Here is a 13,599-nt window from a genome sequence, read left to right on the forward strand (position 1 = left end):
GATGCGTCGGTTCAGGGACGTGTCGGTCCACGTTTACGGACGGAATCACTGTTAAGTAAATGATGGATCGAAACGAATCACAAATCCATTGTCGTCCAGCCCGGTTAGGATACCTGGCTTTCACCCAGGCGACCCGGGTTCAAATCCCGGCAATGGAGCCTTTTTTGTATTTCTTTTTCGTTTGATTTTTTAAACTAGGCAAAAGATTTGCCACATGTATTAATTAAGGAGAAAATAGAGTGTTTGTGTAACAAGCTCGAAAATACAAATTTATTACTCTCCCGGAATAATGGTCCTTAGTTTTTTGGCGCCCGCGGCCACCCAAACTGAAGCTTCAACCTTGATGTTGTTGAGCAAGATTGTTGGCGGTGAGGACTTGTTGCGAAATATTCTTGTGTTTCTTTCATTTCAAATAGACCAAGAAATGAGTATGGTGAGGGATGCACGAGCTTTACGATTTGGGGTGCTTTTGCCGGATCGGTTGATCCACCAAGGGCTCAAGATGCCATGAGGTAGTGTCGATGTGCTCAAGATGTAGCCACTCATTGACCAAATTCCAAAGACGGGGGAGTGAATCTACACTTGTAGAAAAGGTGAGCTCCCGATTCTTACTCTCTCTTGCAAAGGGGGCAAAGATTGCAATTTGGCTAACCCCGCTTAGCCAATCTATCGGCCGTCCAAATCCTTTCTTGGATTGCTAGCCATGCAGAGAACTTGACTTTAGGTGCTGCTCAAGCATTCCACACTGCGCGCGGCGACGGCGGGTAGGTAGTCCCCATGAATTGCGCCAAGTACGCCGTGGCCGCTGAGTATTGCCCGTTCTCTGCGTGCTTCCAAACAATATCATCTTCGGCATGCTCTTCAAGGTTGAACCCAGGGAGTAGAGTCCACAGGTTTATGAATTGCCTTATGTGCTCGATGGTGAAGTTTATGGAGAGTTTAATCTTCAAAATCCAAGCTTCATTGTGGAGCGCGTCCTTGACCTTCCAATTCTTTCTCATGTGGAGCGTTTGAACTTTTTGATTATACCCAAATTGTAGCACTTGCTAGCTACTCCCTTCGTCCCATAATGTAAGAAGACTCTTACATTACAGGAGGGAGGGAGTATAGTATAGAAAAAAGTCCATTTTACTACCCTGAACAAAGTTGGTGGTTCACATAACCCCCTGATCTTTATTTCGGTTCTCTTTACCCCTTAAAAATCTCATACCGGACAAAATCAGTCCCTGGGTGGTTTGACGTGACTGATTGCTGACGTGGCAATGGTCAATGGGCGGTTTTGACCTGCGGCTGAGTCTCCCTCGTCACGCTGGGTTGAGACAGAGGAGCTCCTCCCGAGCCTCCCCTCGCAGCTGCCTCCCTCCCGAGCACCGCGCCCGACCCCGCCGCCTCTGGATGACGCCAGCGACCGCCGGAGTTCCAAGCTGCTGCCCTGACGCCCTGCTTCTCCTTTCTCCCTTCTCTTTCCTCTCCATTCCCGCACATCTGAACTCACACAGATCCACCCTGCCCCCCGGCGGCCATGGCCGTGCCGTCCGCCGCGCCCATGCCCCGCGCTCCCCTCGCCCAGACTCATCCGCGGCCGCCGACGCCGCCCCGTCCCTGGACTTCGGCAACCTGGCCTCCCTCGCTGCCCTCCGTGGCCTCACCGACGCCGGCGCTGCCTCGCCTGCTCCATGAGTGCGTCGCCTACCAGCGTGCCCTCGACGCCCGCCTCGACGCGCTTCTCGCCCGCCGTCCCGACCTCGACCGCGCGGCCGCCTCCCTGCTCCGCTCCGCCCCGCCGCTCCTCTCGCTCGCCGCCTCCGACGCCACCGCGCTCAGGGAGTCATCCTCCTCCACCGCCGTGCTCGCCGAGGCGCTCTACTCCCCCGTCTGACACCTCGACGCGGCACACTCGCGCGCTGAGTCCACCCTGGCCCATGCCGAGGCCGCGCTCGACCGTTCCCGCAAGCTCGACGCCGCGCACCGCCTGCAGGTCAAAATCACCATTGACCAGTGCCACATCAGCTGCATGTTGAGACAAACCACCCAAGAGGGTCTTTTGTCCGGTTTGGGATTGTTCAGGGGGTAAAGGGAACCGAAATAAAGATCAGGGGGTTATGTGAACCACCAACTTTGTTCAGGGTAGTAAAATGGACTTTTTTCTATAGTATACAAAAACCATTCATATCACCAAAAAATGCTGCTAAGTTTGAACTTGGCTCTCTCTCTCTCTCTCTCTCTCTCTCTCTCTCTCTCTCTCTCTCTCTCTCTCAATGAAAAATAGCTCATTTTCATTTATGTAGACGAGACCGAGAGTGTACATGGAGTGGATCTGCGGATAGAGTAGACATTTGATTTGATGCCAACATTTGGCAAAATCAAAAGCTGAGAATATTTGTATAGGTTGGTAAGATTTATTTATTTTTTTTGGAAAAAGATCATATAAAACATGGTCTAGTTCCTCATCCATTTTTTGTAAGCATAACGCGTGCCCTGAGCGTGAATCTTGAAGTGTTTCTTCTCCTACTTTGTTTGTGTCACAGGTTTTCTGAAAAATGTCGGCTAAGGACCAGCCGACATAGCAATGACGAGCTCGTTGGGGTGGTGTCTTCGGTGCTTAGTCGTTGTTGGGGTGGTGTCTTCGGTGCTCGGCACCTTTGTATCTCGCATGGGTGTGTGCGTTGAGTGCGGTGGTGTAGTGCGTTTGTATCTTCTTACTCGAATGTGATGGTGATGATGCTCTATCTATAAAGCGGGAGGAAACCCTTTTTCGTCAATGACGAGCTCGTTCGTAGAAGTATATGAAGATTGTTCCATAAAAAAAATGAGGACGACGTGTTAGGCACATCACAGATCCATGGTGGTGCATGATGTCGGAGCACTCACAGGCTGCCCGACCGTGTTTATACACCTTGATAGCTGGTAAGGTCGGTCGACATGCTCTGCATGATCTCCACCTCGTGCAACATATGTATTACACGAATTAATTTTCTGCCATCCAACAAAAATGGCTAACGATCCACTGAATATGCTCGTGATGTATGTTAACAGTACCCGCTTCCCTTAAAATCAGTTGTCCACCAATGCTACTGCCTCGTCTCCTACCTAGTATCTGTGTGTTCGTCCCTGGTTTCATCTGCAGCCGGCCAGGGCCGCATGGGTGGTGGAGGAGAAGCTACTAGTGCAACAACTGTTGGCAGTTCTTGCTTCCAATTGGGCATGGTGTTGTCTTGATTTTTTTTCTCTTTGGTTTTCTGTATGCTATTGTTACTTGGTCGTACATAACTTATGGGGAGGCTTTGGGGAGAAGTGAGTAACAGTTGAAGATTTACATGAGATACGGTTTAACTAGACTTGAAAATAACCAATTTTCATAAGATTTTTTTTCTGAAAATTTGTTAGCCAAATTTTAAAACTTATCAACACATCTTGCATGCCAAAAAATAGCATCGAACCAAGCAATCTCAATGCTTTGTGAGGCCCTCTATTTCATACATCCCCCACGAATTGCAAGTCAGGAGAACATTTTGCCTCTTGGAGAACTTGTCAATGAGGTCTGGTAGTCCACTCTTCAAAGCTTGCATCAAAGAAAGAACAAGGACCCTCTCTTTCCTCCTCCATAAGAAAATACCTTAACCTTTCCTTCTCCCGACAGCGCCACCGCCTATCCGTCCCATCTCCGATGCTCGTCCTCGCCGCCATCGCTGCCACCTCGAATGAGTTGAGCGCCTTTGTTTCGGGGGGTTCGCTACATGGCGCTCAGGTTAGCGACCTTTTCTTTGGAACTCTCGGGTTAGCGACATGTGTATGTCTCACATGAGGGTTAGCTAAATGGGCCAGCACAAACACCTAGTGCATCACAGATATCAGTCTTTTCTTTTGGGGTAGCGGAGCGGCCCTTTAGGACAGTGAGCCCAAGAACAAAGAATTGTGGTGGAGCTCGAAATTGGCAGCAGATTTAACGGCTTAGATCAACCAGATCACGCGAACTGACGCCCAAAAACACTCAGGTCATGGGAGGGCTCAGATTAGGCTCGGTTTTACTGTCCTAAACAACTTCGTCCTCATCTAGGGTTATTCAATAATTACCCATAATAGTACATGCGGGAATTGGGGGGGGGGGGTGATATGCCACCTCACCAAGATTCTCCTGACCATTTGATCTTTTCTTCAGTGGTTCACAACCGTTGATGCTCAAATAGGACGTATATAAAAAGGCAACACACTAAAAACCCTAGCCCCTGCATCTCTCCACTTCACCTCCTCCTCGCGCGCCGCCACGAGTGTTCCTCCTCTCGCCCACTCTTGTGCCCTTCTAGGCCGATGTCTCTTGCTGCCTCCACCTCTATCCTCGCTTATTTCCATCCTTGGCTCCTTGCCTCTTTAGAGTGCCAATGAGCGTGGTGAGATGGCGAGTGGAGAAGCAGCGATAAGGAGGCTCTTTGTTCATCCGTATGCAAAGAGAGTGTGGTGGCGTGAGCATGTATGCATAGAGGGAAATTGACAGAGGAAAGGGGACGAAGAAGGATCCCCTCAATAGTAGATCGACTACACTCAAGGCTTCAAGCGGTTTGTTGTCTCTCCCTTGGCACTAGCATGGTCCTTGCCTCCTTAATATATTTCTCCCCTTCCCCTCACCCTACCTCCCTGGATATTAGGAACAAGATGCATGGGAGGTCGAGACCATGCGGCATGTGATCCAAGCCATTGTGGCGGCAAAAAGGTTTAGATCTCCGCTTGATTTCCTCTCATCGAATTCACGTGTTAGCACGGAGGTAACCTCGAAGGTGGTTGGTGGAGGCGGGGTGCCCTGGGAGTACAAGTTATAAGGACTCGCATGGATATCGATGCCCCTCTACTTTCGTCATCTCTATGTCACATTGGAGGTTCAAGGTGAGCTTATCATTTATTATTTCATAACTCATATGTCAAGAATCAACTCCCTTCACTGATTCGATCTGTATGCATTTATTTTGTCAACTCATGTCTTTGTGAGATTTCTGGCCATCCTCCACATTTCTAATACCATGGTAGTTAACTAATTACATTTCTTTACCCTTTTCCTTCCTATTTTATGGTGTGTCCTCTAGATTCATTGAACATTTCGTCTTTTTAGAATTGGTTTGCCTAAGGTGATTATTAATTCTAAGCATTAGCGAAACACATTAAATATCCATCAAAGATAGCATCAAAAAATTAGTCACGTGGCTCATGTAATCACCACACCATTTTATACATTAGTGGGATAAAATCCAGTAACGTTAAGAGAGCAATAAGCTCATGATACCACAATTCTTAATTTGAGTGGCATTGATCCCTAATTTAGTTTTAGTTGTTCAATACATGAAGCATGTGGTGTAATATTGCTAGCTTGATGACTTAGCAGTCTGGCGCTTATAGGGTCGTAGGGCTACAACTAGACTCTCTGTTTGGCAAAACATGTTTGTGTGGATGAGGACATGTAATAATTTTCGCATATCATCATTTTTGTCATATGTACATTGTGTTATTCGAAACGTGTAGCACATTCATCAGCAACATGCATTAGTGATATTTGATCCTCCCTACACGCCATGACATACTGGATCAAATGACTTATGTACATAGTTTCTTGAAATACAGTAAGTCAAACATGAGAAATTATTAAGATAACATATGACTAAATAAAATCATTGTATATATAAGAAAATCAAAAGGCGAGTTGTATATCAGTCACGTGACTGCGATGAGCTACCATTCTAAATTTTAGAGAAATTAGAAATAGTCTTGAATATCTCTGGTGCTAGACTAGGTCTTTCTCATGAGGTTATCGTAATCTTGCATTCTCACCAACTTACCAATTCTTGTTTTATATGCCTTGAATTTGAGACGCGCCCCATTGATATTGTTACACTAATGATGATCAACTATAGCATATGTACTTGCCACTATCTCTACAACAAGAGATTTGCAAAGAGTAGCCTCACATATGAGCTTCAGTCTTTCTATTGTTTAACAATTGACAACCCCGAGTAAGTGGCGAACAATCTACTTTTTGTCATTGTCAACAAAATCATTGAAAGGAAGCAAACAACAATGATGTTGATGATGATGGCATAAAAGTGATTGTTCGCCACTTAATCAAGGTTGTTGATCGCTCTAGAATAGAAAGGTTGGAACTCATGTGTGAGGCTATTCTTGGTAGGTTGTCTTGATCTAGAGACATTGGCAACTACATACACCTTAGCCAATCAGCATTAGTGGAACAATCTCAAAGAGGCACCCCTCATATATATGGCACACCGAACATGTATGGTAAGATTAGAAAAGCGTCAAGAAAAGACTGTTCGTCTAGCACTAGCGCTTTTAGGGAGTTTATGTAAGTTTTTATGATTGATACACCTAGCTATTCAGATACCTAGTATGGTATATCCTCGTGGTCATGTGATTGGTATAATGAACCTTTCTATTATCTTGTCAAATGGTTTTATTTAGAGCATCGCTAATAGAAGAGCCTGTTGTTGGCTATATAGTTATGCCATGCCATCTAAAGTCTTTATAAAAAGTTGGTTTATATAATAGAGTGGCTATTAGCTTGGCTACAATATTAAATGATTCACCATGGGGGAGGTAGGAAAACACACACCATTGGTGTAGGGAGTAAAACGCCAACTAAAAGCTCAATCATCGGTTGCATGCGGGCGTTATACTCTCGTTTACCGTGATATAGCCCGGATGTACGTCAAGCGCCCGCTCAAGTCTCTCTCTTCACTTATCACTCCTCCACGTAGGAAAATGACATATGGCTGGCCCTGAAACTAGCTGGACCCCCAATCCATGTACGACGCACACACGGGAACATCTGGGATTGATGGTTTGATTGGCTATCGAATGGCCTAGCTTCGGGCGACGATGAGCGTCTGAAGGAGGCCTAGTTGGCCATGTGGGAAATTAATCTAGAAAGAAAGGAGCCGAAGATCACCCGGTCACATAAGTGGAAGAGAAGTGGGGATATTCACACTGCTATCTTGTATCTTCCATACTCCGTCAATGAACTGCTCCTGGGCACGACCCGCAACACAAGGACGTTGGGGGCTCCGTCCCTGGGCGTGGAGGTGGTGGCCACCTCCTTCGCCAGAGGTGGTCAGCCAGCTCACTACTGCGGGAATGCCTAGCAATGGCGGGTGCAAAAAGCCTAGTAGTGGTGGGCCAGGCTCTCTGGGACGCCCGCCACTGCTATAAACCCATCAGTGACGGGCGCTCGCCCGCCATTGGTACGTAGCTTCCAGTGGCGGGCTTTCTCACCTGCCCGCCACAGCTGCCACCTTAGCTGTTGTTGTTCAGACGTTCTGCCCGTCGCTACAGCAAAAGGGATGAGCACAGACGATTCTCGATATAACTGAAGCAGAATGAATTCATTTTGAAAACAAACCATCAAATAATTCAGTAACACTTGAAAGTTGTTCGACTTAAGAAACAAACATCAATGTATCACATTCGTCTTAACATACTAAGTAATTAACTAACAGTTCTTCGGCTGATATATTCATGACTTAGTTCTAAACATGGACAACGACAACCATCATCTGATAGTTGTTGCGGTTGCTCTTCCTTATAGTGATTATCACAAGGGTGTCCATCCTTAGTTCTCTCTTTCCCTTGATGAACTCCCGCCGGTTGGACTCATGGAAAGATATGCGCCCGTCGGATTCCGCCTTGTATTGGACGTTCGTGACAGGCCCTCTTGGTCCATGGATTACTCCAGCGGTGCCGACAGCAGGGATGTCCACTCCGGAAAACGTCCTCAAAGCTAACTTCTAAACTCCCCATCATTAAGAGAAAATAGAGAGCACGCAATGTTAGACATCTCACCATACTTGGTTATGACCAAAAAGAGATGAAAGAATATAAAACATCTCATCATAACTTTTTTGACCATGCTGGTTTTTGTTAGACGGTGCACAAAGGGCTTCCCCAAAAAGGCCAAAGAGGATGCTAACATTTTCATATTCAGGCTGTAACATTTTCTGAATTTTTAGCTTGGCTGAAGATGGTCTTACTCGTACACTAGATCAGCTGTACAAACGCTCCAAATGTACTGCCTGACTGCTTGTCTTTGTCTTAATAAAAGTGCATATCTGCAGCTAGCACCCTTTCATTTATTTGGCATATCCTACTTAAAACAGCATCCTTGGCTCGCATCGGTTTCAAATAGCTGAAGTATCTTCTCTGCTCATGTTTCCACATGAAGCCCAATTAATCATGCATTTCAATTTAGAGAGGCTCCAATGTTTTCATTTTTTTTCCGCATCCGTGCCTGTGAGCCTGTCTACTTGTTTTGTTTATTATTAACCAGATGGGTAGCAGCACTTAGTTGGCACAGAATATGAACGTTTAGTGCTTCTGAATTTCAATGACAAGTGGTACCGAATCTCAACCAAGTGCTTATGAGTTTCTTGTGATGAATGTGTTGTCTGAGTGTAAATATTGATGATTTGGCACGACATATGCTACTGCTATTCTTCGATGTGTCAAAGGACTGCTAAGTCTGAATTTTAATGTACCAAATTCGGTACCTAAATCTTAATATATGAATGTTGTTTGCACTCTTATAAATGATGCGACGTCGCGCTGTTCGTCGTGTGTGCCTCAGTTCTAGCCAGAAGCCCTTGGGGATGCAAGATTTAAAAAAAAAAAGGACCCAAAAAAATGCGCCGTTGCCGGGGATCGAACCCGGGTCACCCGCGTGACAGGCGGGAATACTTACCACTATACTACAACGACTTGATTGATATTTGTTTCGTACAACCTTTATTGATCGGAACCAGCACTTGCGCTCCAACGTTTTCACTTTCCTTTGAGCAAACCACAGCTTGGATCAATTCAGAGCAGAAGAAGTACAAAGGCACGGTACAGAGCAAGACACACGATAAACTTAAGGAGAAGAAGATTAACTAAACAACGACGACCTTTGGTTAGATATAAAACTTCTCGGCACTGTCTCCTCTCCCTTCCACCGCCGAGAATCCGGCTTCGGCACCATATAAATATGAACCGTAGACTGAGTCTTCAACGGCTTTTCCATTTCAATGAAATTTCACACAAATTCCAAAAAATTCCGGTCATTTATATGGTACTAAAATAATCGCCCTTCGATCAAAATGTTTTAGCAATTACGGTAGTGAACTCAAATCCAAATACTTTTCTATTTACTTTTCAAAATTTTAGTCTTTTTGTTATCGAAATCCATTGAAGATTTTAGTGACCAAACTGATAACTGAAATCATTGAAATTCAATGAGTTCGGCTATGGCCGAAATATTTCTAAAACCCGAGATTTTAAACTATATTATACCTCAAAATAATATGTTCTTGTTGCCACGAGATACAAGGGCCTCTACGAGTCATTCGATTGGAAATTTTTGGAATATGTAGTCTTCATTAGTCTGATTGAGCAACGTTAAATTCAACATGTGTCAGCTGCACATGGTAGAAAAAGACGTGATTTGGAACACTTTTTTTATAGGTGAAATGAATAAAAGATATATGAGAAAGAAAAATGAGGATCGCATTTTGGAGTTCGAGCTCATGTACACCCGATGTGAACACTAGATTTGAATAAAAAAAAGGAAGAAATAATGCTAAAAACATTAGCACCAAAGATGCTCAATTTTTGTAAGTGCTTCCAATTTTTTTTGTAGAGATATGACATCAAGGGAGCTCTAGACAAAGGAAAAAAAAGACGTTTTGAATCACTGATTTTGCTTTTATAGAGCACCACATAAGTCATATTGGCACGAAAAATTGTGTACAACTAGAAAACTTGATCATCTTTGATGTAAAAAAATAGAATTAATTGTGAATCCAGGAGTAGATGAGCTCGGGCTTCAGTTGCTGAGGTTTTTAGGGAACACCGATGGAAAAACCAGAGATGAAATGAAAAAAAAAATCAAAATGGAAAGAGGACAAAAAAATGAAGCAGTTGATGCGGTTGGGGAAGCATGATGAACGGACGGGAAGAGAAGATAAGAGTTTTTTTTTCACCCCGAAAAAAGATAAGAGTTTTTTTTTGGAGGTAGAGAAGATAATAGCTACAGTCGGACGTGACAACTGACGACATGACCGCGTCAGCCGATCAGCACGCACCTCTCTCTATAGATCGATCGATCTGTACGAGAACGTGTCAATGGGCAGAAGCAAGGGCGCCGCCGCCAGGCGAAGGAAGGCCGCCGTGGCCAGGGAAGCGATCGCCGGCCCGAGACTATGCCCCAGCCTCCCGCCGGAGCTGCTGGCCAACATCCACGACCGCTTGGGGTTCCTCGACCGCATCGCCTTCGCCGCGGTCTTCGCCTCCTCCTCCGACGTATTCAGCCCATCGGCGCCGTGGCTCCTCCTCCCCGGCAAGAACGACGAGAACGCAAAGACCGCCAGGCTACTCTCCGTCGCCGACCGGCGCGCGGCCACGGTGCATGCCCCGTACCCCGCGCTGCGCGACCACCTCGTCATCGGCTCCTCCCGCGGGTGGCTCGCCACCGCCGACGGCCGGGGCCAGATCTACCTCGTCAACCCCGCCTCCGGCGAGCAGCACGCGCTCCCGCACGTCACCACCATGCGCGTCTTCCTCCGCACGCCCTGCCAGTGGTTCACCGTGTGCTTGAAGCGCTTCATGACCGTCCGGTTCGGCGGCGGGCCGCCGTTCAAGCATAATCTTTGGGGGGCTGAGGGGCACGGCGCGCGCACCGTCACCGCCGACCACATGGGCATCTGGTTCTACCGGAAGGTCGTCCTCTCGGTCTCCCCGAGCCGCCACGGCAGCTATGGCACCGCCATGCTGATCCTGCACCGCGATTTCGGCGCCCCGGCCTTCGCCACGGCTGAGGACGCCGCATGGAAGCTGGCGCCGTCGCGCGACGGCGTCGAGGACGCCATTTATCATGATGGGCAGTTCTACTCTGTCTCCTATACTGGTGTCGTGGAGGCGTGGCAACGTGACACGGAGTCCGGCACGTTCACGAGCACGGCTGTCACCCCAAAGCTGATTGTTAAACAAGGCGGCTGGCCGTGCCACCGCAAGTACCTGGCGGCGGGGCCGGGTGGGCGGCTGATGGTGGTGCTCAAGTACGCCCAAGTGACAAAGGACCTGCACAGCAGGGACGGGTGGACGTGCACCTTCAAGGTCCATGTCCTCGGCGATGACGGGCAGTGGAAGGAGACGATGGACATCGGCGACGTCGCTTTGTTCGTCGGGGTGAACACCTCGTTGTGCGTGCCGACGATGGGGTGCCCGGGGATCATGGCCGGCTGCATCTACTTCACCAACGATGAACTAGGGGTTGCGAAGCTGCGCAGGACCAAGGACCTATCGTCGCGGTCCTACAAAAGTTGCGATGATGAGCCCGTCAACTCCGACATTCGTGCCCTTGGGGTGTACAGCCTCAAGGATGGCATGGTGAAGAAGATGGAGGCGCTACAGCAGCAGTACCGCATATTCTCGGCGCCACCGGTGTGGATCACGCCTTCTGTCCCATGACTGCAAAGCCGATCCGCAAGGTTTAAATTTTTGAATATGATCAGGGTTCAAAGTAAATAATAATTTGCACCAAATTCGATAATTTACAAATATCAATTTCTCTACAGTGTTCTCAAAGGGAGACGCCAGGCATCGGTTGGGCAAGGGAGCGGCCGATAGGAGCCTCCCATTCCATCCGATCACGCTTGATCTTAGATTCTGGTCTGTCCAATTGTCGCAACCAGAAATCCGCATGTGCAATAGATTTTTCCTACATATGCAACATCCTCACAATTTTCTCTCATGGTATGTCAAAAAGACATGTAAATATATTGCGGTATTTTTAGGAACATTCATACAACATAACTTTTTATGTATGCAAAATATCCCCATAGGTCACAGAAAAGCCACCGAGGGAAATCATCACAAGTTATGCAGCATAGGAAGCAATGTTTGCAACAACGTAAAAATAACTTTGCAGCATGAATGCAACATTTGCATCATCACAACCTTCAACAGACCATCTTAAAAAATTACTGAAGAGGCTAATCGGAGAAAATGATTAAAAAGTGATTTGGTTAATTATGATAAAATTTCATGTTCTAAATTGGCATCGGCATTGAAGCCAATGTGAATTGAAACGATGTTAGCCATGTATACCGTGTTTGTGTTAAAAACCAAACAACTTCTCAACCTGATGTTGCCTTAGGATTTGTATGTGTTGTATTTGTACACAGCTGTTATTTTGAAAGAAAAAAAAGTTTGCGGTTGGTTATCACCATAAGGGCTAGTTTGCGGTTGCTGCCCTGTGGAACCTAACTACATCCAAAAATAAAAATAAAGAAGTATTTTGTCATCACCAAGTAGCGTTTGTAATGAATTGTCATCTCATGTAACGTATTCTTTAGGTTGCCCCTTTGCCAAAATGTTTCTGCTCTTTGGATTTTCAAGTAACCTGGGGAGCATTGGTGATATTCAGAAGAAGTCCATTGTGTTGTCCTTTGGTTTCAAAAGCTAAAGAACCCTACTATGTTCTCCTTTGAGATCAGGAAGCCTCCTGCCTTCTACCTCGTGTTTCATTTTGTTGTGTACCTTTGCAAAAGAGGATTACAGAAAATCATAAAATGTTTGACCGGTCAATGGTATTTTTAAATAAATGTTTGTGTTGATTGCAGAAAGTTAGAGTAGCTTGAATTGAGACAGGATTTCCTATTATCTAGTATGGTCTTAAAGGTTCCTACTTACTACATATTTCCAAATCCTAGCTTCTACTATTATATATGCTGCTTCCTTGGCCATGCTAATATTATTAGAAAAGAACTCGGTTATGTCTGTGCAAAAAATAGTCTCCAATAAGTTTTAATGACCCAGGGCCTTGTATATTTTGTGTGTTCATTCCCTCAGAAACTGCAGTGTACTGTTATTTTCTACTCCACAGTTGCAACACATTCTGCTTAATCCCTTACCCTGTATGCTATCCTGATATTGTTTCACAACACAACTATTTTTTATGTGGGATATGGAGCTTCAGTATGAAATCACCATGTTGCCAGCATGAGATAGTCGTACATACATATGGAACCAAAGAACACTGAATATATGTTACAATCAGTGTAGCTCAGCGGAAGACTGAAGATTTTGTTTGACGCTGAAGATGCAGAGACGCTCCTGCTTCTCGCGGATGAAGGTTCTGACACCCATACTACGTACAGATTTATTTCTTTTTTATTTTATGCTCCGCGGAGGATGCTGCCACGGCGGCTCATGTGAGTGAAGTTCGCCTCAAATTCTGAGAAGAGCAGAAATCAAGGCTTCCTCCATTTTCCCGGAGTCATCATCAAAAGCTCAGCTTGAGAAGGCAAACGTGTAGACTGTTACGACTCCTAATTACTGCCGTTGCTTCTGAAACTGAACCTGAAGCAGGAGTTCACTTAACTGAACCTGATCGCCTCAAATTACTGCTGTTGCTTCATCCTCCCATCTCCCTGTATTTCTGAATCTCACCTACTCTGCTCTATGCTTTGCTCATCCATGTTCCTCCTTGTACCCAGACTGAATTCCCCAGGCTCAGTTCTCTACGTGTAAGATTCCCCCCCCCAAACTTGGCGAGATTAGGAGTGGTTCGTG

The 13,599-nt window shown here is 46.1% G+C and overlaps 1 protein-coding gene, 2 non-coding genes and 1 pseudogene across 3 annotated transcripts; 3 read left to right on the top strand and 1 right to left on the bottom strand.

Moving 5' to 3' along the window:
• Positions 1 to 13,599, top strand: part of LOC141027131 (uncharacterized) — a 282,578-nt pseudogene that overhangs the window by 102,749 nt on the left and 166,230 nt on the right.
• Positions 85 to 158, top strand: TRNAE-UUC (transfer RNA glutamic acid (anticodon UUC)). The gene has a single exon. It is a non-coding gene; the product is annotated as a tRNA-Glu (tRNA).
• TRNAD-GUC (transfer RNA aspartic acid (anticodon GUC)) lies at positions 8,677 to 8,748 on the bottom strand. Its single transcript has one exon. It is a non-coding gene; the product is annotated as a tRNA-Asp (tRNA).
• Positions 9,090 to 11,802, top strand: LOC109741523 (uncharacterized). The gene is made up of 2 exons (XM_020300614.4): positions 9,090 to 11,513; positions 11,601 to 11,802. The coding sequence occupies exon 1, from the start codon at positions 10,150 to 10,152 to the stop codon at positions 11,491 to 11,493; it is 1,344 nt and encodes a 447-aa protein (XP_020156203.1). The 5' UTR covers positions 9,090 to 10,149; the 3' UTR covers positions 11,494 to 11,513; positions 11,601 to 11,802.

Source organism: Aegilops tauschii, chromosome 1 (assembly GCF_002575655.3).
Source record: "Aegilops tauschii subsp. strangulata cultivar AL8/78 chromosome 1, Aet v6.0, whole genome shotgun sequence".
NCBI lineage: Eukaryota > Viridiplantae > Streptophyta > Magnoliopsida > Poales > Poaceae > Aegilops > Aegilops tauschii.